The 14128-nt window shown below is 40.2% G+C and overlaps 1 protein-coding gene across 1 annotated transcript in view; it reads right to left on the reverse strand.

Moving 5' to 3' along the window:
- Positions 1-14128, reverse strand: part of nlrc3 (NLR family, CARD domain containing 3) — a 54584-nt gene that overhangs the window by 15759 nt on the left and 24697 nt on the right. The window contains exons 5-12 of the mRNA XM_048609509.1: positions 12003-12089; positions 7977-8060; positions 7809-7892; positions 4921-5004; positions 3014-3097; positions 1566-1649; positions 806-889; positions 269-352 (exon numbers count right to left, since the gene is read on the reverse strand). Coding sequence (XP_048465466.1) covers positions 269-352; positions 806-889; positions 1566-1649; positions 3014-3097; positions 4921-5004; positions 7809-7892; positions 7977-8060; positions 12003-12089 — 675 coding nt within the window. The remainder of the gene's footprint in view (positions 1-268; positions 353-805; positions 890-1565; positions 1650-3013; positions 3098-4920; positions 5005-7808; positions 7893-7976; positions 8061-12002; positions 12090-14128) is intronic.

Below are 14128 nucleotides of genomic sequence, written 5' to 3' on the forward strand. Positions count from 1 at the left end.
CAGCATCCACAGTACTTTGCTCTGTAAAGATTGTCTAATGATAGTCTTTGTATATGTTGCATCAGAGGGTGACTCTGCATATGAAGGATTCTGAACGAATCATAACCCCTTTAAGATACAAACATAGATACATAGTTCTTTCTAAGCTGAGAAATACTTCTAAGTGATAAAATTAAAGAGCTCTCACTCTAGTAATACATGGTATAACCCTTAAGAATTTCTTAAGGCTCTTTGAAGTAAAAAAGTTAATTTAATGCATTAGACTTACTCCAAGGTCCTAAGCACCTTGTTCACACGTAGTGCATTCGCAATTTCCCTTGCACCATTGAGGCCAATAGAATTTTCTCGAAGGCTAGAAATAGAAACAATAATAAAATTGGAACTTATCCTGCTGTTCCTAAGCAGTTAACAATACAGTTGTCAATTGACATAATGAAGGAACAGCAGAACATGTACCATTAAAGTAATGGAAGATATCTAAAGGTGCAATTAGGGGTATCTATGGCAGAATAGAGAAATATCATTAGCGAAATGGAACCTATCTCCATAATTCTCTGTTGCCTAACCGCATTTTTACTCAATCACTCTGTCACATTCATATGCTAATGTTATAAATGTGAATTATAATTATACATCATTATATATATATTTAAATATAAGATATACATCTACACACACACACACACACACACACACACACACGTGTCACTCAAAGGCCAACCCCATTCACACAGAAACAATGAAAATCTGGTGTCCAATATCTGATCACCTCCAAGAGACTGAGGGTCAAAGTACAGAGTCTTACTTCAGGTTGATGAGGCCTTCATTCAATTTGAGAGCTGCGGTTAGGGCAGTGGCACCATTGTTACTTATGGAATTACTCTGGAGGCTGCAGAAAGGAAAATTACATCAGTCATTGTGTGAACGAAGAATTTGTTGACCAATCAGCACCTGCCAAAATCAGTTAACATATTTGTAATTAATGTTCACAGTATGCAAAACTTCAGCTGCATTCTCGTTCAGATAAGTTGAGGTAGACAGAGTGCCTGGAGAAAAGACAAGAGATTCATCGTTTTTACAAGAAATCTTTACAGGAGTGTGGCAGAGGAGGTTAAAAGAGATTCTCTAGATACATGAGTATTACATTTGGACAGATCTGAAATTAATGCATAAGTTAGGAAATGAGGAGGGAAAAGTTGACCATGAAATCCAGGGGCTGCAGCTCTGGTGGTTATATTTTGGATGATGCTGAATGTTATTATGAGCATTGACCCCACTTGGCATTAGAGACTGTGTGCAGCAACATTGTCATTATTGGCTGGTTATATCTCACTTCATCAAACATTGTTATTCTGAGGCCCAGGGAGGTGAAGAATACCTAATCTACACTTGGGCCTTTACAGAACCCAAAGCAGGATAGGAGAGGAAATTTTCCCCAGCAGTCTATATGTTTATTCTATGACTATTCTTGAAACAATGTCCTGTGATAAACAAAAACCTGTGCTGAAGAACTGATGAGGTGTTAAGAGATTGCCGATCGTTAAGACACAGAGACAGAAACTTACTTGAGTGTTGTGAGGCTTCTGTTCACTTTCAAGGCTTCAGCTATGGCAGTAGCTCCAATATCACCAATGCTGTTGCTGGACAAACTGGAAAAGAAGGCATTTCTCGTCATGGTACGCCCAGACCCCAGGCAAGGTTCCCCAATTTGTTACAGTTCCAGATGGGATACCTCAATTAAGCTTTGGGATGAGGAGGGATGAACTTGCTCTCCTTTATTCACCCAGCCCCTCAGATGGTTGCAACGGAGTTTATTTAAAAATTGATCCCTTTTCCTGTGGATACCTTTCTCCCAGCCCCAAATTAACTTAAAATGACTCAATTTAAACAGGCTCTTTGGAGTTAACAAACGTGGTTTTATTAATAATGAAATATGAGAAAATTTAATAACACAACCTACATATACACAGATTAGAAATAAGAGGTGGATCCAAAAAGAAAAATAGTTAAGAACAACAGATATCAGATATCTGAACTTATGTGTATAAGTGTTTGCAAAAGGCAGAAGTTAAACATCACTGCTGTTGCAGTAGAAGTCACCAGTAATACTGACACTGATGGTTGAACAGTTGACTTCAAGATTTTTAGTTCTGCAGGTTAGTTGAAATTTTGTTGCTCTAATTTCTCTAACTCTAATTCTGTTGTTCTTGACTGAATTCAAACATTTAGCTTGCCAGCTAACCAGCTGGCTCCTAGCATTCAGTGTAAGGAATCCCTTTACCTGCAACACAGGGGTGACTAGGTAATAGTTATTTGTCTATGATCTTTACAACATGCTAATGTTTGAACTCAGACTAGTACATACAGGTATCTTAGCCCAATAGTATATACGAGAACCTCAATGCCAGTAACAAACTTCAGTGGAGCTGAAACTGGCTCTTTAACCCTTGTACTTGTGTATTCTTCAAAGGGAACAATACTAAATATGACTGCAGGTTGGAACATAATCTGCAGAGCAAGGCACCATCAGCCCCACATCATCAATATAGGCAGATCACAGTCAGTCTGTTTTGATGTGTCTCTTCCCCCTTTGAAGGGTTGTTGTTTAAGGTTCCTTTGCATCTTTAGGTGTGGCATTCCAAGTGTCTCTCCTTCACCAAACAGCCCCTTGAATTACGTTTGCAGCCATCTTTGGCTGCATTGGCCTTCTTTTAAAACCAGATTTTGGAATTACAAGTGAAAGACGTCCAAAGTACTTTGGGGTTCTAACCCATGGTCATGGCAGTCATCACTGAGGGAACTGTGTAATAGGTATCCGTGTTAATGAGGCAGGACTAGGGCAGTGCGGTGAGATGGTTAACAGGTTGATATTTAATGGGCACTGGTAAATTTGCAGCTTTTGTTGAACCCCTTGCTGGCATTGAGTTCCACAGTAAGAAAAATCATGAATATGTTTAACCTTTCCATTACCCAGTGCCCAAAGTCCATGGGAGAACTGACAGTTGGGACTTACATGAGTTCCTTTAAGATCCCATTATGCTTTAAGGCACTTGCAATCCGCTTGGCACCTTCATGGCCAATGGAATTCTTTTGAAGGCTGAAATGAAATAAAGAAAGATGGGTTAATTGTGTGAAACAAAGAAAAAGAACACTTGCTAACTTCACATTTAGACCCAATCCAACCCCACCTTCAGCCCACCTGCAAATTTTTCAATAACTTCACAAATACTGATTGCTAAATGGGAAGGAGTAAGAAGAGAGGGAAGTTTGGCTAACTTTCTCCCTCCCTCTGCCGGGATCTGAAGCCTAATAATACCCCCACGCTCCCCAGCATGGCACAGCGTAGTCTCGGATTAAAGCTGGCCTGTAAGGTTAAGTACTTACCCAATGAGGAAGTTTTATAATTGCTCAGAGTCAACCTGTTCTAACTACAGGCAGGAGGCAGACAAATCATTCTGCCCAGGTTCAGTCCACATTCTTGATCCAATAGTATTTGTCAGCTGCCCAGTCACTATGAACATTCAAATTAGGAGTAGGCCTTCTGATCCTTCAAACTGCTCTCTCATTTGTTACGATTGTGTCTGATCTGACTGTGGCCTCAACTTAACTTTCCAGTCTAATCCCCGTTATCTTTGATAACCTTATGTTATGGAGAAGGAGTAGCCAAACCCCTCTGATAATTAAACTACAACACACGCCTCAATCTGTTATGACGGGAATAATGGTTCCCTCATAATAATCACCTCCCGGAACACCCACAGAAGCTCGCCTTTCCCCTTGTAATCTATTAAAATTTTTTAAAGCAAAGATGATGCCAGATCTCCACTTTACAAATAACAAGAAACAATTTATTTATTTAACCTCAACAATGAAGAAATTAACTGAATTACCAACAAACTGAATAATTTCCCCTAAGTACAAACTATCCCCTAACTGAAACTATCTCCCAAATTCTAATGGAATGCTATTCGAATAAACATAAGTCCCATTTATATAAACCCGATTAATAAAGAAAACAATAACTTAAAACTTAATCTGTCCAAGTTTGCACAGACTACTTCTGGAATATTCTATCTTCTCCACTCTCTTCATAAAACACCTTCCGCTTATTATGTGGTCAGGGATTGTTATCTCTATAATTTCTTCAATGAGGACTTTGAGCTATAATACCATGGTACCTTTGATTAATTAGATAGCACTATTCAGCTCTCAGAGAAAGCCTATCTCTGGCAGGTGGCAGGTGACACTCTGATTTTCCAAATGCCCTCGTCTTATATACCCGTAATAACATAATCAAATACTGGTAATATGATTAGTTTCAGGTTGTCAACACTATCAGATTTAAATTCAATTGGCTTTCTGTATCTAGGTGCTTGGTTTAAATTAATTGGCCAAATTCAAATCTGTTGTCCTGTTAAATATGCTACTTGGCTGTTCTATGCAAAATGTTTCCATTCGGGCACTCTCTGTGCACCTGCACTTACAAACTTCCAAGCACAGACAAAGCACAAGCTCTTCAAGGGACCAGACACTCTTTGCCTCATGTTCATTTTTAACCAACAAATTCTAACTTCCTGCCTTCCAATTCATGAATATTCTATCCAACTTCATAACATTTATTGGTCAAGAATCAATTCATCTCTGCCTTAAAAATATTCAATGACCTTTAAGCCCTCAATCAGGCATGAGAATTCAAGGCAATTCATGGATTTTTAGCTGAAGTAGTGGAGCTGAACTGTGCACATGCCCAAAATCTTAACCTTCACCTGATCATTATTAGGTACTACAGGAAGGAGCCTGCACTTTCCAAACTATGAAGCTTGTTACACTTTGACCACATAAGCAAATTCACCAGACAAGGCCTCTAGTGCATAAACACAAAATTAGGAACAATGATTCAGAAAGATGGTCAAGGCTTACTTTAATACAGTTAGTTTGCGATTCACATGAAGAGCTTCTGCGGTGAACTTTGCCCCATCTTCAGCCACAAAATTATTCTGAAGACTGCAGGAAAGCAAAATAGTGTGTTGGAGCAGCAAAAACTCAGTCAAATATCATCAAGGCCATATAGCCTCATTTTAATCTAAAATATCAGAAATCCTGTCACATGTTTCAGTGGTTAAACAAATTAAAAGATATGCAGTGGGTTTGGCAGCCATTGAAAATATCAAATCATTTTGCAGGAAATGAGGTACAGGAAATTAATAAAAATAAATAAATAAAATCAGTTCCTTTCATAACAAGGATTCCAAATGGTAATTTGGAACTGAAACCTTTTTGTTTTCTGATAAACTTATTTAAATGAAGTGATATTATAAAATTCCAAGCCTGCTCTCCCATTCAAATCCCTCACTAACTGACAGTTCTTATTGTCTTGTTGTTGGAACTGGACTGTGCATGTAAGATTCTAAGAATGCTCTCTCATACCTATTTATGTACATTGTGTAAATAATTAATAGCTGTTGCCCAACAGGAGGACAAACTTGTCTCTTTCCACAATCTCAGTGTAATATTACAACATGGTGGCAATAGTAGAGCAACTCTCACACAGTAAAACTCCTGATTGTCCCAATTGAAGGTGGGAACATTTGAAGCAGTGCCCAAGAAAACTCCTTAGGGAAGGCCTGAAGCAGTATGCCACTTTCAGGCTAGTCGACACTGTAGTTAAAAATGAGCTCCAAAATTGCCCAGCCAAACAGATACTGTGCAGCAGAAGGTCCACAGTAGGAAAACACTTAGAAGCTTCCCAGTCTAAGCCACAGAAGGCAACAGGCAAAATGTTGATTGAAAAGGTCCTATTCGACAGTTTAGCACAAATGAATTAACTCATGTTTGCTCAACTCCAAAACACAGGTATGCCTTTAGTGGTGAATATGTCCTTAATCCTACCAGATTGCTGGTTTTACACTTGCTTTTCGACAATGGGGTATTTAAGAAGGAAAAGTCAACCAGTGCTGATCATTTTCATGGAGGAGGAGGTCCTAAACCCAACCAGGCTCTTTCAACAGAACACAGAGGCTGAAAACTTTTGCACAGACTCTGTTATTCCTTTTGACCAGCTGTGCCCTTGACTCTTAGTCTCAATGAGCACTCCAATGTCATACAACAGCAGCCATAGTCAGATGCCCTGCTTCTTTTATCTCACTCATCCTTGCTCCAGCCAGATCAACTCTCTGATGTCAATGTAGCGACCGCAATACTCTGCATTCAATAGCATCTACTCTATCAAAACATTTCATAATTTCAAAGAACGATAACATTTTTTTTGAATTGAAATAGCCAATAATGAGGCCTATAAGCAGATTAACATTGGCTAAATATTTAAAATTAAAAACAACTTGAGTTTTGCACAAAATTTGATTTTCACAAATTTCTCTCCTAGTTTATGAGACAGTAGGATTTGCATTACTGTTCCCTCATTTTTGAGTTTTCAATGTGTCTGTTGAAAAGGAAATAGAGGGCACAAAGAAAGATTTACTTAGATGATGCTAAAATTATGAACACATTACCTGTCATGAAATATGAGTTGGCTAGGTCTCTTTTCTCTTGTAAAGAGAAGATTGAGGGTGGTGTCAAGATGGTTAAAATTATTGGAAAACTTTAAAAGAGTGGACACATAGACTGCAAATTGAAAAATCATGGCCTAGATGTGTTCAAATAGCAATTGACTCACTACCTCCACCACCAAAATAGCTCACCAGATCAAGTCCCGATCAGCTTGTTAAGAATTACCAGTGAGCTTCTCAGCCAATCATAGGCTTAAACAATGGATTCCTGTCTTGCCAGGAACTTCCAGCCAATCAGAGGCCAGCAGCTTCTGGATCCTAAAAACTGTCTAAGGCCTAGTATTTAAGGGATCCAACAGTGAGAAGGTAAATCTTTTCCTTTGGCTCTCACAGAGGGGTATCGTATTGAGAGGAGATTTAAGACAAGGGAGTGGTGGGGTGGCTTTCAGCAGGTACCCACCTTCTGTCCTATACAGGTCATGAATGCCCCCACATGGAGTATTCCACAAAACCCAGTTGGCAGATTACCTCAGCTCTGATGAAGAGTCATCTAGACTTGAAATGTCAGCTTGCTCTCTCTCTCTCTCTCTCTCTCTCTCTCTCTCTCTCTCTCTCTCTCTCTCTCCATGGATGCTGTCTGACCCGCTGTGATCTCCAGCATTTGTTGGTTTCAGCACAGATTCCAGCATCTGCAGTAATTTGCTCCTACTAGGCAGATTATCTTTGTTTTCGATACAGGAAATCAGCCACTTTTCTCAGGATGGCAAGTAATCCAGCTAATGATGTGTTGAGGCTCTCTAATCACTAGCAATTTACAATTTAAAGACTTGATTTGCTGATGAGTTGAGAAAGTGCCCAAAGGACCTTCTTGTCCAGCAGTTAATTGATGAAGTGCAACAAGTGGGTGAATATCTCTCTTGGCACAATTTACCCAATTATTTTCACATCTTGCCACCTCCAGAGAGGGTCAATTTTACTTACAGTGAATGCTTCTGTGATACAGTATGGAGGAAAAGTAGTTAAGGGCCACTGAATAGTCACCAAGAAATCAAGAAGGCAATTCAGAAGAAATTTCTCTCCTCAAAAAGTGGTGGAAGTGTAGAATTCAATACCATGGGGAGTGATTGAGGTAAACATCGTAGCCGCATTTAAGGGGAAATTTGATGAACACATGAAGGGAACAGAATGATAACTGATGGGGTAAGATGAGGAAGGATGGGAAGAAGCTGAAATTAAGCATAAAGTAGGCAGGCTGTACAAAATTGCCTGTTACTGTGTTATAGCTTCTATGTAGTCACTTACTTCAATGAGACCAAACCCTGGTTTATCTTCAAGGCATCAGCAAATGCTTTTGCTCCTTTGGGACCAATTGAATTGCTCCTAAGGCTGTTGAGAAACAACAAACAGTTGCAGAATGATGAAAGTGCATGAAGGAATGCATTAGGAATAGCACTCGGTGAAAATACTCACTCTAATGCAGCCAGAGTCCTGTTCACCATCAATGACCGAGCAATTGCTTTTGCTCCTTTGTTGCCAATTAGGTTTTCAGCTAAACTGCTCAAAACAAATAACACCAAAAGCCAGGATTAATGCAACAATGATCATAATCTGTACAATTGGCTGCAACCTTCCATAATCCTCCTGCCCTCCCATCCAGTCTCAATTCCCACTGTCCTTCCAGTCCAGACTCACACCTTTAAACATCTAGTCGAGGCCTCTCCTGTTGCCTGTCCAGCCCAGTCCCAACTCCCTCACCCTCCCAGCCCAAGATCCTCTTCTCTGGAAGGCCACAAGGGGGAAGAGGGATACGGGGAAGTTGCAAAGCAGCAGTGAGAGACTGGATAAGCCACAACGGGTGGTAAAGACAAGAACACTGCAGGGCAGGGTGAGGGAGTGAGAGGTGGAGATACAAGAGGGATCAGAGAGTGGGTGTGGCTGCAAGGACATGAAAAGAGGTTACAACATGGATAGTAGAGAAATGGAGACTGCAATGGCAAGGAGTGAAGAGTGAAGCTGTAAGGGTAAAGAACAGAAAGGCAGGCTGCAAGGGCACAATACTACATCTCCACTTGTCAATCTGCACCTGCACCTGCAACTCAATAATCTTATTTACTACACTCTGTATATTTACAAACATACACAGTAACACTGATTTAGACTTCATTACATTCTCCTTCACCGAAACCCAATCAATTACACTTCTATTCTCTACTTTAGTACTACTTAATTCCCAGTATTCAGTGCACCTTGATTCCTCTCTGATATTTTGTCCTTCCCACATCTCTGCCAAGCTCACTTAAACCCTCCCTAGGAGCCCCAGCAAAACATCCTGCAATGAAATCAGTCTCTGCTCCATTCAGGGGCAAATCATCTGGACTGTATAGGTCCCATCTTCCCAGAGCTGGTCTCAAAGTCTAAAACCTTCCCCCATGCCATCTTTCTAGCCACCATTTAAATTTAATGGGGTTGAGATTATTAATAAAATCTTCTGCATCACCTAATAAAGATGCTTGTAAGAATAAAAACCCTCAAAGCAAAAAAGTAGCCTGTAAAAAACAAAAAGGTAGCCCTCGACAGGAGTCTATTTTTTATATATATAAATATATATATTTTGTGCCCTGGTGTGTGGAGTATAGTGAACAAAATTGGTGAACTGGAAGCAGAAATTGCTCTCAGGGGATTTGACATAGTAGCATTGACAGAAATGTAGCTCAAGCTAGAAGAGAACTGGATACTTAACATCCCAAGTTATAAGGCTTTTAGTAGATGCAGGATGAGTAAAAAGGGTGGAGGTGTAGCAATCATGGTAAAAGATAATATCATTGCCCTTGAACGAAGTGCAGTTCCTTAACTAGAACCTATATGGGTAGAGGTGAGAAATAGAAAGGGAGTGGTGACCTTTTTGGGTATTTATTATAGATCTAAAAATAATGTGGAGATAGTAGAAGATAGAAGAAGTAGGCAGATTATGGATATCTGCAGGACAATTAGGGTTGTGATAGTTGGTAATTTCAATTACCCTACAGTAGAATGGGAAAAAGGTGGAGTGTGGAGCATGAAAGGGGACAAATTCCTGCAATGTGTGCAGGAGAACTTTCTGGAACAGTATATTTCCAGTTCTACCAAGGAGGGAGCTGTGGTAGATCTGGTCCTAGGAAATGAGGCAGGCCAAGTAGAGAATGTCAGAGTAGGGGAGCATTTGGGAAATAGCAATCATAATATAAAAGGTTCATTGTTAAGATGCAAAAGGATAAAAATCAGCCAAGGATTAAGATTCTAGACTGGAAAAGGGCAGATTTTAGGGGTCTAAAAGTTGAACTGGAACAATTTACAACTGATTGGAGTCATGTTTTGCTGATAAACTGGTGGATGAAAAATGGGAGAATTTCAAAAGAGAGATGAATAGGGTGCAAGCCAGGTATATACCCATGAGAAATAAATATGGTGAAATACCATGGATGACTAAGAATATTGATGAGAAAATAAGGAAGTTAAAGGGGGAATATGATGCATACTGGAATAATAGCAATAGAAATCAAGAAGAGTATTTCAACTGCAGGAAAGAAGCTAAGGCTGGAATAGGGAAGGCTAAGAGGAAGCATGAGGAAAGGATAACAGATTGCATTAAAACAAATAGTAAAACGTTCTTCAAACATATTTATAGTAAAAGATTAGTGAAGCATAGAGTGGGGACCCATAAGGAACAAGCAGGGTGAGCTGCTCACTAAGTGAATATTTTGCTTTTGTCTTTGACAAATTAGAAAATGGTGTCAATGAAAATATGAGTGTTGAGCAACTGAGCAGTACTGTGATAGTTACAGAAGAGGAGCTAAACAGGCTGGCAGCATGATTCCATCTTCAGGCAACTGTCTTTGGAGTTTGCACATTCTCCCTGTGTCAGCGTGGGTTTCCACTGGGTGCTCCGGTTTCCTCCCACAGGCCAAAGATGTTCAAGTTAAGTCAACTGGCCAAGTTAAATTGCCCGTAGTATTCAGAGATGTGCAAGCAAGGTGGGCGAGCCATAGGAAATTCGGGGTTACAGGGATAGGATGGGGTGGGTCTGGGTGGATGCTCTTCAGAGGGCCAGTATGGACTTGATGGGCCGAATGACCTGTTTGCACACTGTAGGGATTCTATGATTCTATTCTATGATTCACTCTAGGTAGAGAAGTAACTATGTCTAGATGGGATGCATCCTAGATTGCTGAGAGAGGTAAGGGAACAAATTGCAGAGCCGTCGACAGAAACTTTCTAGGCCTCTCTGAACAAAGGATTCATCCCAGGGGACTGGAGGATTGCAAATGTGACACCATCCTTTAAAAAAGGGGGGAAAGGATAATCCAGAAAACTACAGACCTGTCAGCTTGACATCAATAAGTAGGAAAACTGATAGAGGCCACATTACGGAATAAGATAAATTTACACTTAGAGAAAAATAAGTTAAAACAAGACAATCAACATGGCTTTGTCAAGCGCAGGTTACGTCTGACAAATCTGGGTAAGTTATTTGATGAGGTGACACAGACAAAGAAACATAAAGGTATTGCTGTGGATATTGTATATTTGGACTTCCAAAAAGCATTTGATACAGTCCACATGACAGGTTGGTTAGCAAACTAGAAATGTTTGGGATTGATGGGTCCTTGGCATCATGGATTGGAAACTGGCTAAAAGATAGGAAACACAGTGCAGGTATTAGATGAGCATTTCTCAGATTAGAGATGAGTTGAAAATAGTGTTCCCAGGGATCAGATTTGGGACTCTTGTTTTTTCTGACTTATATAAATGATTTGGAGATGGGTGTTAAGGGCAAAATTTCTAAATTTTCAGGTAATACTAAGCTAGGTAGAATTGTGAATTGTGAAGATGATGCTGACATTGACAATTTGGCAAAATGGACAGTCACTTGGTTATTTTAGATGGATTTTAGATACAAGGAAAGATTAGAGAAATTGGGCTTATTCTCCTTGGAACAGAGAAGATTAAGAGGTGACTCTACTGAGTTGTTCAAAATTATTACCAATTTTAACCAGGTGAAGAAGGATATTCTGTTCCACTAGTTGGTATGTCAGTAACTAGGAGTCACAATTTCAAGAATGTCAGCAAGAGAACTAGGAGTGGGATGAGGACAAACTTCTTTACTCAGGGAGTTGTTAGGATTTGGAATGTGCTACCTGGGAGATTAGTGGAGGTGGATTCCGTAGGAAGTTTCAAGACAGAACTGGATATATATTTGAAACTGATTAATTTAGAGGGCCATGGACATATGGCTGGAGAATTGGACTAGCTGGGTAGTTCTTTCAGGAGCCAGTACAGAGACAATGGGTCAAATGACCTCCTTCTGTACTGTAAAATTCAATGATTTTATGTTGGCTATGGTACACAATACACTGCTTTAAGTAGGAATTAGATTGTGTAAGAGAACAATAGTTTGCATTTGTATAGAGCTTTTTTAGTGTATAAATCCATTTGGAAGCAATTAAGAGAAAGGCATACCTAATCTTTTTAATCTGGCAGTCCTTAGCACTCAACAAGCTGCCCAGTAGATCCATCACATTGTCCTTGAACTGGTTGTTTTCCAGCCTTTAGAAAATAAATAAAACACACGTTTTATGCTGAGCTTAGCACTGTCACCAGATATTACGGCTATCCTTTGGTTCCTAGCTTATTATTTGTCATTTGCTGTGAAGCTGACAACAGACAAATGAAAGAAGCCAATGATCTGCATTAGAGTTTGGAAAGATACCCACCCCTCTTTGAGGGTAAGCAGAGGTATGTTTCCATGACCTGAAGCAGATAGCTACTAGGGATGATTGCACTCCCCTACTGCAGATTAATGAGGCACCCTTGAAATGACCCCGCAATCTTCATCTGGTCAGTACAACTGACAAGGTCATCATCTGAGGAATGTCAAGGACATCACACCCAAAAATAACACTTTGGGAATGCAACACACCATTGTCTAACTCTTTCAGCAATGTATAATTCCCTTAGTTTAAGATCAAGAAGGTAGCACACTCCCAGTGTAATACTGATAAGGTAATACTCCCTCTAGCCCAATTGCTGGAACAACACACACTCCTTCAGTGACACACATAGTGCTCCCTCAACATCAATATAATACTCTCATGGCCATAACCAAACAGCAACACTTCATTTCAATATAATCAATGTGTTGTTCACCCAGTCTAACATCAACAATGTCGCACTTAGTCCTCAAACTCTGTTGAACCTCAGTCCAAGATGCATCACTCCCTCACAGCACACCTCATACAATACAAAACTCCCTTGTTGCAACACCAACATTGCTTTATTTCCTCAGTACAATATCCCCAGCAATGCAGTACTTTCTCAGTACAGCATCTTTAATGATGCAGCATCCCTCTCCCCTGTAGATCACACAATGTGCAACAATTATTTGACCTACTACCATCAATGCATCACTTCCAACAATTTAGTACTGCTTAAGTCAAACACGAAATATTTGGCACTTTGTCAGTCCAAAACCAATAATGCAACACCACTTGGTCTTTAACACCTAAGGATCTATCCTTGAGACTCAGCTCATCATATGACGTGGAGACGGTTAGATATCTTCTAGTCAGTCTAATCATGTTATTATACATCACTCAAACAGGTGGGATTTGAACTCTGAGTCTCCTGGCTCAGAGGAACAGACACTACCACTGCACCACAAAAGCCCTTGATATATGGGCTGTCATTGCCCACTTGCTGATGACACCCAGCAACACCTTTCCACCACCTGATAACTATTACTGTGCTGTCATATTTCCCGGTTGACATTGTGGATGACTGAATTTACAGCAGAATTAAAGGAGGACTGAAACCATTGCTTTAAACCCCACTGAATCTGCACACTTGCTACTGATACCAAGCCTCAGTCCATCTTCTCATTTTGAATGAACAATACTGGACTAGTTTAATGCACTGTTAAACACAGAGTAAAGGTTCATATCCATACATCTTCTCCCTGCCCTTCACAAGACTACATACTTCTACCTGCCCTAAACCTTAGTCCCTCTATCCCAGACCCTCAGAATGAAATATCACACATCCTCTCATCCTTCAGAAACTCAGTGTACTTGCTTCTTATTCTGTGCAATTATCCACCCCATCAATAGGCTAGCTCCCCATCACCCAACATAGTAAACCTTTTCCCTTTAATCTTTCCATGGTCTCACCCAACCCTCTGTCAGCAAGCTCCTCCAGCCTTATAGCCACCTCCCTTTGTCCAATCAGAGAAATTCTAAGAGTAAGACTATCTATTGTCTGTCTTCCATGTATGCCTAGTTATTCAGTCTATGAATACAAACCATGAAGCAACAGGAACCACACAAATGATGAGGTGAAGTTCCAAAATTCAACTTCTTTCTGAAGCAGCAAATCTCAGCTTCTAAACTGAAGCAGTTCAAGAAGGAGATAACAAGGTGTAGAGCTGGATGAACACAGCAGGCCAAGCAGCATCAGAGGAGCAGGAAGGCTGACGTTTCGGGCCTAGACCCTTCTTCAGAAATGGGGGAGGGGAAGGGGGTTCTGAAATAAATAGGGAGAGAGGGGGAGGCGGATAGAAGATGGATAGAGGAGAAGATCGGTGGAGAGGA

The sequence above is a fragment of the Rhincodon typus genome, chromosome 21 (assembly GCF_021869965.1).
Source record: "Rhincodon typus isolate 14 chromosome 21, sRhiTyp1.1, whole genome shotgun sequence".
In the NCBI taxonomy this organism is placed as follows: domain Eukaryota; kingdom Metazoa; phylum Chordata; class Chondrichthyes; order Orectolobiformes; family Rhincodontidae; genus Rhincodon; species Rhincodon typus.